Source organism: Geotrypetes seraphini, chromosome 6 (assembly GCF_902459505.1).
Source record: "Geotrypetes seraphini chromosome 6, aGeoSer1.1, whole genome shotgun sequence".
NCBI classification, from domain to species: domain Eukaryota; kingdom Metazoa; phylum Chordata; class Amphibia; order Gymnophiona; family Dermophiidae; genus Geotrypetes; species Geotrypetes seraphini.
In genome coordinates this window covers 171,578,186-171,592,198 of record NC_047089.1, presented here as the reverse complement: position 1 = coordinate 171,592,198, position 14,013 = coordinate 171,578,186, and the positions used below count along the sequence as shown (strand labels likewise).

Here is a 14,013-nt window from a genome sequence, read left to right as displayed (position 1 = left end):
CAAATCATAAAGATACAATCAAGCAATATGGTACTTAATGTATAGCATAGAGGAAACAACTTTAAAATAATATTACAGAAAATAATAAAACAATAAATATAAGCATAACCACAATGCTAGCAGAAAACTAATAAAATGACATATTACATCATAGCGGTAATGAATCAAAAAGAACCTACTAACAGGGGAAAAAACATTGTGAACCAAAATTATAAAGGGTGAGAGGGAGAGACAGCTCGAACAATACAGCACTAAAGAAATAAATAATTGTGATAAAGGAAAGCCCTCAGTCACACAGCTTGCACAGGGGAATGAACCCCTGGAACTCCAGCTGTCACAAGTATAAACCCAATGAAGGGTATTAACTGTGAAACATCCCTGGGCTAACCTTGTATGAATTAAATGTGATAAACCAGTGCACAAAACAAGTGTGCTAAAGGTACAAAATCAATAATGACAAATATAGCAAATTGTAAAAGCTGTCTCTATCCCTCATCCGGGGAAGGTGAGCGACCAAGATCAGCCAAGCAGGCACAGGTGAAAAACAAAATCAATTGCAGGAAGTACCGTATTTTCACGTAGATAACGCGCACCCGTGTAAAACACGCAAACGGGTATAGCGCACGGAAAACACAAAATTATGTACAGAAATTTTTGTATACCGCGCACACCCTTATGCCGCGCATGCTGCCCGACTCTCCAGTCGCCCGCCCAGGAGGGAGCCCAAACTCTCCTGGCCACGGCGACCCCCTACCCCCACCCCGCACTACATTACGGGCAGGAGGGATCCCAGGCCCTCCTGCCCTCGACGCAAACCCCCCTCCCCCCAACGACCGCCCCCCCAGCTGACCCGCGACCCCCCTGGCCGACCCCCACGACACCCCCACCCCCCTTCCCCGTACCTTTCTGTAGTTGGCCGGACAGACGGGAGTCAAACCCGCCTGTCCGGCAGGCAGCCAACGACGGAATGAGGCCGGATTGGCCCATCCGTCCCAAAGCTCCGCCTACTGGTGGGGCCTAAGGCGCCTGGGCCAATCAGAATAGGCCCGGGAGCCTTAGGTCCCTCCTGGGGGCGGGGCCTGAGGCACATGGTCGGGTTGGGCCCATGTACCTCAGGCCCCGCCCCCAGGAGGGACCTAAGGCTCCCGGGCCTATTCTGATTGGCCCAGGCGCCTTAGGCCCCACCAGTAGGCGGAGCTTTGGGACGGATGGGCCAATCCGGCCTCATTCCGTCGTTGGCTGCCTGCCGGACAGGAGGGTTTGGCTCCCGTCTGTCCGGCCAACTACAGAAAGGTACGGGGAAGGGGGTTGGGGTGTCGTGGGGGGTCGGCCAGGGGGGTCGCGGGTCGGCTGGGGGGCGGTCGGAGGTTCTTGGGTGGGGCGGTCGTTGGGGGGAGGGGGGTTTGCGTCGAGGGCAGGAGGGCCTGGGATCCCTCCTGCTCGTAATGTAGTGCGGGGTGGGGGTAGGGGGTCGCCGTGGCCAGGAGGGTTTGGGCTCCCTCCTGGCCCGAACAACTAGCGGGGGGGGGGGGGTCGCCAGGGCCAGGAGGACTTGGGCTCCCTCCTGGCCCGATATTGTCGGGGAGTTGGGGAATCGGCGGGGCAAGAGGGCTTGGGCTCCTTTTTGCCCCGATCGTGTCGGGGAGTCGGAGGGGCAAGAGGGCTTGAGCTCCCTCTTGCCCCGATCGAGTCGGGGAGTTGGCGGTCCTTCGGGGTGGAGGTGCGGGTGCATGTGAGCGGTCCTGCGGGGGGTGAATCGGACGTCGGGGGGGGGGAACTATGTAAAAAAAAATTTGTACAACGCGCTCACGCGTATACCGCGCAAGGGTATGCACGGTTTGTAAAAACACGTATAATGTGCGCGTTATATGCGTGAAAATACGGTACTTAACTTCTCCAACGTAGCACAAAAGTAGCCAGCCAAGATGCTTTTTTTAACTGATTTTTTTAACCTTTATCCTCTTAAATCCCCATTTTCTCTCCCCCTTACTTCTTCCAGCATCCTCCCCTCCCTCATCCACCATCTTCCTTCTTTCTCTTCCCTCAATTCCAGCATCTCCTTTCCCTCTCCCTATTCCTCCATTCAATGTCATCTTCCCTCCCTCTCCTTATTCCTTCCTTTCTTTGGAATCTGATCCTCCTCCCATGACCAACATCTCTCTTCTATCTTCCTATGCCTCCTCCCCCATGTATCTCCCCTGCATCTGCCTATAGCACCCCAAGTCTGGCAAATATGCTCCATATTTCTATCTTCCCACTCCCCCCCATGTCCAGCATATGCCTTCTGTCTCTTTATGCCCCCTCACCCATGTCCAGCATGTCCCTTTTCCTTATGTCCTCTTCTTCTATTCAGCTTTTCTCCGCCACCTCCCTATCCCTTCAGGGTCCTGCATTTGCCTTCTCTTCCCTTTCCCTACCATATGGAGCTTGAATCATCCCTCCAGCCTACCCCTATGCAGGCCCAGCATTTTCCTTCTAAACACCTCTTCCTGTTGCAGCACTGAAAGACTGATTGGGACTTTGATTTGGTAGACTGATGGGAACTTTTGTGCCATGCTTACTGTTTCGGTTATTGACACCACAAGTCAGGTGAGATGGGGCAGCAAAAGGAGATGGGGAAAAAGAAAAAAAAAATGTGGGGTGGAGGGGTGGCATGATGATGTTGTAGTGGAGATGCTGCCGTCTCTTGCTTGGGAAGGAGCACCTAGTTGCCAGCTGAGAGAGTGAACTGAGGCTGCCAGTACAGGAGCATTTTAGGTGCATCTGCTGTCACCCACAACAATTTGTTGCTTTAGGCAACTGTCTCAGTCACTCCTGACTTTAATAAACCAGATAATATAATAGTTTTTTTTTTAAAAAAAGATGAAAGCACATATTTAACTTCCGCCTTCTACCAAACTGTAGCGCGGTTTTTAGCGCTAGCCGCAGAGGTAACAGCTCCGACGCTCATAGGAATTCTATCGGAGCAGTTACTTCTGCGGTCAGCGCTAAAACCACGCTACGGTTCGGTAAAAGAGAGGGGTAAATGAATAAACATGGCATCCACAGTACTTTGTTCTTTCAGATAACAGATAGTTAACCGACATAACTACCAAAGGGAGAGTAAAGATTCCATGACTACTTTTTGTGAGAGCAGAGATTTCAATCATTGTGTTCTGGCAAAATTCCCAAGAAAGCAGTACAATGTGGTCTGCTTATGTTTTCTTTCTAAAACCATTAAACACATTCACCGTACCATTCCAATATGGAGGAACCGATCACTATTGTAATAAAAGCTAAAAATGAACACCAGCCAAACTGATACAGAGATGCTAACTGTAAAAGCCCAAAAACTGGTTTTGTAATTATTTCTTTGATTAATGAAATAGAAGATAACGAAGCAATACAAAAGGCATACACCATAATTTTATTTGAAAAGCAGTTTCTGGTAAAGGAAATATTATGAGTTTTCCTTCCAAGAAGTTCATGAACAGCAGCCAGTTTCAGTCTACTATGACCAAACACACATCAAATGGTTGAGAACCCATAGCTGAAAGTTAGACATGAAGCTAAATAAACAAATATTTATTTTAATTGCATATTTTGGAACTTATAGATTAGTCAAATCATTAAATGAAGGATGGAAAGACCAACACACAACTGCAATCCTGATTCTCTCCCAAAAAAATTGTGACCTTTGGGCTGCAAAAATTACAGTAATCACTTGAGTTGATTGTAACTGGAACTCACTGCCAACTTTAAGGACAGAACTTGATTTCAAGAAATTAAACCAAATTGAAAAGCTTGGCTCTTCAAACAGGCCTATAACCATGAGTAAGACTGAGGTCACTTTTGAATATCACTGCATTTATCCCTTTACCCTCCCCTGCCTTCCCTCTCTCCCTCACAAAAATTCTTAAGAGTTATTTTAAGTGTGAATGTTTCTTTCCTATTGAAATGATTGTAGTTCCTTTTTCATTTTCTATTTATGTTTTAGTGTTGCAAACTGCTTTGAATTGCCAGTTAGAAAAAGTGGTATAACAAGAATAAAGAATAATTATTATTGTTTGGAAGCAGAATCTTGAATACCCTTGGATAAACAGGGCCGGTTTCCTGTGCAGATAATGTTCATAGGCCCAAGGACAAAGGAATCTCAGACCCTAAATCAGAACAACCAGATGTACTGGCAGCTTGAGACACTGATCTCTCAACAGGTGCAAAAGGTCCGCAAACCAAGGACGTTGTGGCCAATCTGGAGTGACTAGAATGATCGTCAATCCTCCTTATTACCCTGCTGATCATCAGCCATGGAGGAAAGACATAACAGTCCCACTTTTGGCCAGGGCTAAACCTGCGCGTCCATTCTGGTGCTTCTGGCTCATATCTGTGGCTCTAGAAGCGAGGCGCTTTCCTGTTGGCGGACAATGCCTTGAGATCAAGTGTTGGAGAACCCCTGCACTTCACTATCCTGTCGAAGGCCTTCTGGGACAGAGACCATTCTCCCAGGTCCAAGATCAGTCTGATGAGAAAGTTGGTTGTACGTTCTCCACACTTGCAACGAGTGTTGTGGACAGCACCTGCAGGTGAGCCTTAGCCCAATGAAACAGAGGCCTCCCTCTGCAATGGGGAACTCTTAGTACTCCCCTCCCCCAGTCTGATGGCATATTCCACTGCCGTAGAATTGTCTGAGAAGACCCTGAGTGCCTTTCCATGCACAATCTGGGCCAGTGACTGTAAGGCCAAATGAATCACTTTCAGTTCCAATTTGGTGATAGACCATTTTCACTGGAAGACTTAGACTCGCAGTCTAAGTAACAAAGTTCATAATCTGCAAGTCCTGCTGTTAGAGGCAGACCTGGACATTGTTGCTATCACAGAGACATGGTTCAGTGAATCCCATGGATGGGATGCAAACATACCGGGATATAATTACATTACATTAGTGATTTCTATTCCGCCATTACCTTGCGGTTCAATCTTTTTAGGAAGGACAGAGATGGTAAAAAAGATGGAGTGGTAGCTCTCTATGTAAAGAACGATATCCAAGTGACTGAAATGCAGGGGACCTGGGTAGAGGAAGAAGCGATATGGATCACTCTGAAAAGAGAAGATGGAACCTTCTATCTACCTGGGCGTAGTCTACAGACCACGGATTCAAATGCAACAAATTGATAAAGATCTGATTGCAGATATCTAAAAGTTTGGAAAGAAAGAGGTGCTGCTGCTGTTGGGTGATTTCAATCTGCCAGATACTGACTGGAAAGTCCCATCTGCAGAATTGGAAAGAAGTAGGGAGATTGTGGATGCCTTTCAAAATGCTCTGCTCAGACAAATGGTGGCTAAACCCACAAGGGAAAAAGCAATACTGGATCTGGTACTCACAAATACCTAACACCTCCCGCTCTCTAGTACCCTTGTCCCTCTCTTTCTTCTTAGTTCCTTTCCTATAACCCCTCATTGTAGTTCCTTTCTATTCTAACTCTGTAAACCGTGCCGAGCTCTACGTTCACGGAGATGGCGCGGTATACAAACCTAAGGTTTAGTTTAGTTTAGTATGTCTATTATTTGAATGGGTGCCCAACTGGGAAGTAGCGATCATCAAACGGTTTGGTGGAGGATGGCCACACAAAATTCAAAGTTCTAGATTTCAAACATACGGATTTTAGTAAAATGGGAGAGTACCTGAAGGAAGAGCTGTTAGGATTGGAGGACATAAGAGAAGTGGAAAATCAGTGGTCTAAGCTGAAAGGAGCAATAAAAATGCCTACTGAATGTTATGTGAAAATAAAAAATAAAAACAAGAGAAAAAGGAAACTGATATGGTTCTCTAAACCAGTGGTGGAGAAAATAAAGGCAAAAGAGTTGGCATTTGTGAAATATTAAAAAAATTCAAGGAGAGGTATACAGAAAGGACTACCAGGTGAAACTGAAAGAAGCCAAGAAAGAGATATATCTGGCGAAAGCGCAAATGGCTAAAAATGTAAAAAAAGGGAGACAAAATTATTTCAGATATATTAGTGAAAGGAGGAAGATGAAAAATTGAACTGCGAGACTAAAAGATGCTATGAACCAATATGTGGAGAATGATTAGGAAAAAGCAAACATGCTAAACAAATATTTCTGTTCTGTGTTTACGGAAGAAAATCCTGGAGAAGGCCGAGATTGGCTGGCAAAGTTACACATAAAAATGGAGTAGATACTGTACTGTTCATGGAAGAAAGTATTTATGAACAACTTTAAAAATTGAAAGTGGACAAAGCAATGGGACCAGACGGGATCCATCTCAGGATATTGAGGGAGTTTGAAGGTTCTGGCGGGTCCTATTAAAGATTTGTTCAACAAATCTTTGGAGACAGGAATAGTTCCTGGGAATTGAAGAGCGGATGTGGTGCCCTCCCTCCGTACCTCTTTAAAATCTTCACCACCGCAAGCAACTATTCTAGCCTGTTGCTCACGCAGGTCTGTCTCCCTTTGAAATCACTTCCGGGCCGTGGGGCCAGGAAGTGACATCAGAGAGAAAGCCAGCATGAGCAGCAGGTGGACAAGTTGCTTGTGCTGGAGGAGATTTAGAGGTATGATGGTTGGAAGGGATGGTGTGAGTGTGATGTGGGGGTGCAGAAGGAGCAGGGGGGTGGAGAGGAGGGCACAGAGGTGCCACCGTCACGGGTGCCTCCTACCCTCGCTACATCACTGCTCCCGGCTACAGACTATAACCCGGGTGAGTCTGTCTCCACCAAAGTAGAGCTGATCCAGAAGAACAAGGTACCTCTAAAGCACCAAAAGAATCAAGATGGTCAGGAAAAAAAATAACAAATCCAAACTGCAGAGCACAGCACAAGACACCTTCAACTTGCTTGTAGAAGTTAGAACTGAGAAGGACAGAGCTGGAACACAGGAGGAGGAGTCGTCAAAAATATATATTCCAAAACTTGTAAGTAACAACTCAGAACTCAAATGACTTTTGGACTACAACTGTCTTTTTGGGAAGCCCTGGCAAAGGTGTAGGTCAGTATTTTTATGGGATTAAGAAACTATTGAGTTTTATGCTAACGGCCATGGCCGTTGGCTGTTTGCTATTGACTTTCCATTATCTATTATGTTGGTATTTGGAGTACCTAGCCAAGAATGTAACTGCAGGTGAAATAGAAATTTGACAAAATATATCCAAGGTGGTCAATTCTGCTTGAGCCAAAAGCCCGTAAGAGCAGGAGAAAACTTCCAGACCAAAAGAAAAACAACATCATAACCCAGTTATCAGTAAAATATAGCCAAACCTCAAACATAACTTTAGTGATTGGTATTTGCAGCGAGTTGTAGTGAAAGAAACTGAAATTTTAATTTTATTGGCATTGTTTTGTATAGTAAAACATAAATGGTATGTAAAATGTTGCCTGTCATTTTGTTTAAAAGTCAGGTTTAATATTTAAACAAGCTGGAAATAATTACACACTGCATAAATGAGGGAGTTTTGGGGGGTACAGTTGGTTCCTAAAGTGGATGAATCTGACAACTCTCACTGGATGTTCCATGTATAGATTTTCAGCCACCAAAACATACATGCATGTGGAAAAGCAAATGGACACGGACAAATGCACCTAAAAATGACTCGTAAACCAGACAACACAAACTAGGGGGAGCAAATGATCACTGTACACAGGGTTCTATTACATTTAGTTCTTTAGTCCCCCCCCCCATGCATCCTTCAAAATTGCAGAAAAGTGCCCTATAACACAAAATAAAAAAATCTATGCTAAAAACGTTAGATCATTTAAGATATTATTGTCCCTTGATAATGAAATTCTGGACATCTATCTGGGATCAAGTTAATAATCTATTAGAAAATCCAGTGGCTTTATCGTATGATACAATTTTATTTGGCATATTTATGAGGGCAAAGAGTCAAATTTTGGTGAATAAAAACAAACTTCTATTCATAATGACGGGGGTTGCCATGCAGCTTATCTTAAAAAACTGGAAAAACTGGGACAGATTAAATTATTCATTCTGGTGGGAATCCCTATGTTATGTCTTTAAAATGGAAAGGTAAATGGCCATTCAGAAGGGATGTTACAAAAAATTTATGGAGGTTTGGGAACCATTAACTAAATATTGTACGGATTGACTTATTTAGCTGAGGAAAACATACACATCCGGGGAGGGAGGGGGGGTATGATCTGGTATTATTTAAGAGATATGGTAAGATTGTTTACAGGTATATTTGAGTAACTGTTCAATTGGTTATTTGAGACGAGGAAAATAATTCTTGTCATTTTTTTAATCTATTCTAATAAGTTTATTGTGCTTTGTTGTTAATTATACACGTAAATGTATCATTTATTGTGCACAGATTAGTTTTTAAAAATGAAGAAGTTTAAAAAAAAAAGAATATACAGTAAGTTAATTGATAGAGGTAAATTAGTATATAACACATGTTTTAGGAAAATTCATATTCCTTAATCTTTTGGTTAGGAGCCGATTTATGAATCAGCTGTACCACCACCTAGTCAGCTCTCGACAGCACTTCACAGCCCAAGAGAAAACTGGCATTGGCTCCAAGGCTCATAACAATTCATACAAACGTATTCCATGTAAGAACATAAGCAGTGCCTCAGCTGGGTCAGACCAGAGGTCCATCATGCCCAGCAGTCCGCTCACGCGGCGGCCCATCAAGTCCAGGACCTGTATAGTAATACTCTATCTATACCCTTCTATCCCCTTTTCCTTCAGGAAATCATCTAATCTCCTCTTGAACCCCAATACCATACTCTGTCCTATCACACCCTCTGGAAGCGCATTCCAGGCGTCCTCAACCTTTTGGGTGAAGAACTTCTTCCTAGCATTAGTTCTGAATCTGTCCCCTCTCAATTTTTCCAAATGCCCTCTCTTTCTTATGGTTTTCGAAAGTTTGAAGAATCTGTCCCTCTCTACTTTCTCTATTCCCTTCATGATCTTGTAAGTCTCTATCATGTCCCCTCTAAGCCTCCGCTTTTCCAGGGAAAAGAACCCCAGTTTCTCTAATCTTTCAGCATATGAAAGGTTTTCCATACCTTTTATCAATCGTGTTGCTCTTTTTTGAACCCTCTCGAGTACGGCGACCAATATTGGATGCAGTACTCCAGATGCGGGCGCACCATCGCCCGATACAATGGCAGGATAACTTCTTTCGTTATGGTTGTAATACCTTTCTTGATAGTACCAAGCATTCTATTCGCCTTCTTAGAGGCCGCTGTGCTGACGGCTTCATTGTCTTGTCCACTATTACCCCCAAGTACTTTTCTAGGGTACTTTCACCCATTACCAGCTCTCCCATTGTATAGCTGTACTTCGGGTTTCTGTTTCCTACATGCAAGACTTTACATTTCTCTACATTAAACTTCATCTGCCATCTAATGACTTCAAAGGATCAGGTAACACTACCAGATTAAAATTTCAGACAATGCTTGTATAGTTTTTTGACTGACTATAGAATGCACTGGAATCAAGCAAGTAAATTCCGAAATCCAGCAGAGAAATATTTTTCCATGATACAGTGCTGAATGCCAACAAATAGTAAAAATGTTCCAATTTCCCTGGAAACTTGAGGACAGCCCACAGGGAGCTACACACACACAGAAATAGTATTTCCTGTGGTTGCCCGAGAACACCTGCCAATTGTTCACAGGTTTTCAAGTTAAGATTGGCAGCTTTTAATTCTACCACCATATTTCTTCACTCTCGAGTTTTCTTAATTCTTGCCCCCTTGTTTGCAGAGGATTGAAGAAAAACCTCCTCCAAGCCTTTTTCAGAGAGAGCAGAACTCGTAAACTAGCATCTTCAATAGTAACATCATAAATGATGACCCATTTGTTTATTTATTTGGATTAACCGCTGCATCAAGGCGGAGAGTGAGCAAAGAAGGAGAGAGGTGCTGCATGGGGGCATGGAAGAGGAAAGAAGCATTTGACTCATGGGGGGATGCATGGAGGGCAAGAGTTGCTGCATTGAGAAAGGGGGAGGGAATAGAGGTGCTGCACTTTGGAGAGCAAAGGAGGAAAAGAGATGCTGAACTTGGGGAAGCGATAGGGAGGATAGGGAGGATGAAAAGGAGGAAATTAGATGTACAGAGGTAGAGAGAGAGATACTGGACACGAGGAGTGAGTGGGGAAAAGAAAAGAGAAGGAAAAGTTTTGAAAACCTCAGTGAGAAATAATTTCACAGACTGAAATGTGGAACTTCTGAATGCCACATGCACTTGCTTTGATCGAGTTGGGTTAATTACCTTTATCTTTATTTTTCTCTTTGCCAAGTGAGTCCAGTTTCTTTCTCAATGATTTCTTCCTCTTTTGTCCATCTGCAGGTAAAGAAAAAAAAATCTATAACTTTCAAGTCTTCTTTATGTTAAACAGAAGTTCAACTAACCATCTTGACCGATTCTCATCAGCTCTGTTCAATGCAATAACCAACATTCTGGGAAACTGATGCAAAGTCTGGGCATGCTTTAGTTATACAATTGCTCAACCAGATTTATTTCCTTCATTTTTCTTTTATTTGTTATCTTTAAACTGGACTAACACAGCAGCGACACTACCTAAAATTTTTTTCTGTGTCAGGGATGTTCTATTCCAGCAGTATAATGTATTCCAACATTATGTAAATCCCCATAATGAAGCACCCACAGAGATCAGGTCATCAGGGATCACCAAGAAACCATTCATCTTTTGGGAATATTTAGGGCTCCTTTTACAAAGCTGTGCTAAGTGGATTAACGCACGCTATAGCGCGCACTAGCTGAAAATCTACTGCCTGTTCAAAAGGAGGCGGTAGCGGCTAGCGTGCACAGTAATTTAGCGCATGCTATTCCACGCATTAAGGCACTAACGGGCCTTCATAAAAGAAACCCTTAAATTTTATTTTTTCCTAATTACACTTTCCTTTCCAACCACTGTCATCAATTTTATGGATAACTGTGCAGAAAATATAATACATAGAGATATAAAGAGGAGATTTTTCTGTGTATGTAAGAGATGTAGCCTAAAACTGAGAATTGCATTAAGGGAGGTGAAGAAGCGAAATTGTCAAGTTGTGGTAAAAGTTGGATTTTTAATCATACCTTGATTTACCAATATTGCAGATTACTGAACTCCAATGGTATATTACTAATACTGCTTGTGAGCCATTCATAAGCAGCATTATTCTACTAACTCAGGAGCATCAAGCTACAATCCATAGACCGATACTCCAGGCATGTCTTAAAAGGGTTGTCAGTGAGCACTCCGCCCCTCCCCAATAAAGTTGACCTGATCCCCACAGAAAGTGTCCCAGATACAGATAGCAACCCCTTAAAGGCCTCTCCTACCAATCTGGTATCCCTCTCCATAAACAAAAGAGAAAAACCAAAGGGGATCCCAAAAAGTACCAATTCAGAAACAAACAAACAAAAAAAACAACTGCAGGAATGACCGAATGGATGACTTGAGCAGTCCAATACTAGTTCTCTATTAATATAAAATGACAAGCAAAAATCAAAAACTACAAAAGCCTCAAAGGGTAAGTTTCTGCAGGCTTGACAAGGACCATGTTTCAGCAAAAGTACCTTCCTCAGGAGTCCAGATACCACATTTGTTGTCCCTACGAATATGAGCTGTAGCCGGAATGATATCAAAATATTGAAGATACCAGTATGAGAATCATCTGAATAAAAAATGTGAATGCAACAATTACTAAAAGGAACGTGTTCTCAGAGCCACTAAATATGCTTGGTACTGGACTTTGGATTTGTATTTAGCTCATGCTTTTCTAAGTAGCAGAAGGAGTTTTAAATTTAAGTACAGTAGATACTTTTCTTGACCTTGGAGGACCTATATTCTAAATTTGCACCTGAGGCAATAGAGATTTAAGTGATTTGCCCAAGATCATCTGCTCTGTGTATACATAGGCCCATCTCCCGAGCAGCATTTCTTCACCAATTTTTCTATAAGTGCTTTAAATAGTATGGTGCTGATTTCCAGCACCTCTTGTTGTTAACTGCCTCAAACTACCATGGCTTGTATTCGATGACTTTATATTGTGACCACTTTGCTGATTGTCCAGCACTTCTTGTTGTAAACCGCCTCGAACTTTCATGGCTTTGGCAGTATATAAGAATAAAATTATTATTATTATTATTTATCTATATATACATACACACACACACACATGCATATACATACATACAAAGACTTGTCATTCAAACTGGATTGTATACAGTAAATCTATTTCCCAATAATTTACTGAAAGCATTTACATATTGCACACATCTTGGCATCATTGTTCCCTCTAAGCTGAGAGGGAGTCCTCCAAATGCACTGCTGCCGGTAGGGGGCAGTGCTTCAATATTGTGTTTTCATTCAATAGGGCCAGATTCCCTAAAGTTCTGCAGAGCTTGCTCGTCCTTTACTATTGAAAATGGGATAGTGAAACAGCACCCTACACTGGCAGGTGGAGGATTCCTGCTCAGCTTAGAGCAGTGGTCTCAAACTTGCGGCCCGGGGGTCACATGCGGCCCGCCTGGTACTATTTTGAGGTCCTCAGTATGTTTATCATAAGCACATAAGTAAAACAAAACAGTTTCTTGATCATATGTCTCTTTAGCTATAAATTACAATATTATTATTAAGACTTAGCCAAAAGGAAAGATTTAGATTCAAACAATTTTTATTGATGCATACAATATCAAAAACAACACGAGTATCACATTATGTATAATACAACAACAATGCATCAAATAATATAAAATAAGAAGCATAAATACCCTCCACCTCCCCACCCAAAACCCTCCCTCCCCCCCAATGGTATTCTCTAATTCACCTCACAATGGTATACTCTAATTTACCTCACTATGACACATCAATACACTCTAGGAAACCCATCTTAAGACCGCACTACGGCCCTTAGGATGCAAGGTTTGTAAGTAAGGTTTCCATATATTCATAAACATCAATTTTCGCTTCTCAGGCCTTCCAGCATCTCTCGCCTCCCAGATGGCCAACTGATGTAATTGGTTTTGCCAATGCCAAAATTTTGGGGGGTCAGGGACCGTCCAATATTGTAAAATACATTTTTTGACCAATAAATTCATCTTCCTATACGGCACCCGATGACCCCTAGGCAAATGTCTGAAAGCCTCTGGCAAATCTAAAACAAAATGGGTCGGAAAACTACGTAAAGATCTCCCAATTATTTTTGACATATAGGATATTATTCTTTTCTTGTCCCATTATTCAAAAGGAAAGATTTAAAAACTATAAAGAGTTTTTACCTCATGCAAATTGTCATTTCTTTAATAAGACATTAACTATTTTTTCTGAGGCCCTCCAAGTACCTACAAATCCAAAATGTGGCTCTGCAAAGGATTTGAGTTTGAGACCAATGGCTTAGAGGGAACTGTGCTTGGCATACTGTGTTTTAGTAGGTAATCGAGAACTTCAGTAGCCTATATTATATCTTAATGGGTTCATGAAGCCTCTCTGTATATTTCTTATTTATTTTAAAAATTTCTTTACCATTTAACACTAAACGGTTTACATGAATTACATACATAAATTATAAAATAACATAATAAAACAAACAATCCTAAAACATATCTGCAAAATAGCAGCAAAAGCTTTAATAAAATGTTTATGAATAATTTTTCAGCTAAACCAGAGAAAATTACTGACTAGAAAAAAGCGTCTACAAATAATTGTGTCTTTAGTAATTTTTTTAAACAGACCCCTTTCACAACAATTTTGTATTTGGCCCACAAGGGAGTTCCATATTTTAACTCCTGCACAACAGAAAGTCATTTTACCAGCCTTCACCAACCTCGGATTAGCATTCGTTTTCAGTAAAGCTAAATTCTCAGAACGTAATGATCTGCTTGGTAAATAACTAAGCATATTATTTTTAAACAATTCTGGCATGATTTCATACAAGAAATGGTGACAGATCATTACCGCTTTATATTGTATTTTGCAAACAACTGGTAACCAGTGCAGTTGTTGGAGATAGGGCGAAATATGCTCATATTTCAACAAT

At 42.1% G+C, this 14,013-nt stretch overlaps 1 protein-coding gene across 5 annotated transcripts in view; it reads right to left on the bottom strand.

Moving 5' to 3' along the window:
- Positions 1-14,013, bottom strand: part of ARHGAP6 (Rho GTPase activating protein 6) — an 825,592-nt gene that overhangs the window by 67,938 nt on the left and 743,641 nt on the right. For all 5 annotated transcript variants that reach the window (XM_033947958.1, XM_033947959.1, XM_033947960.1 and 2 more), the window contains exon 3: positions 10,238-10,309. In XM_033947958.1, coding sequence (XP_033803849.1) covers positions 10,238-10,309 — 72 coding nt within the window. The remainder of the gene's footprint in view (positions 1-10,237; positions 10,310-14,013) is intronic.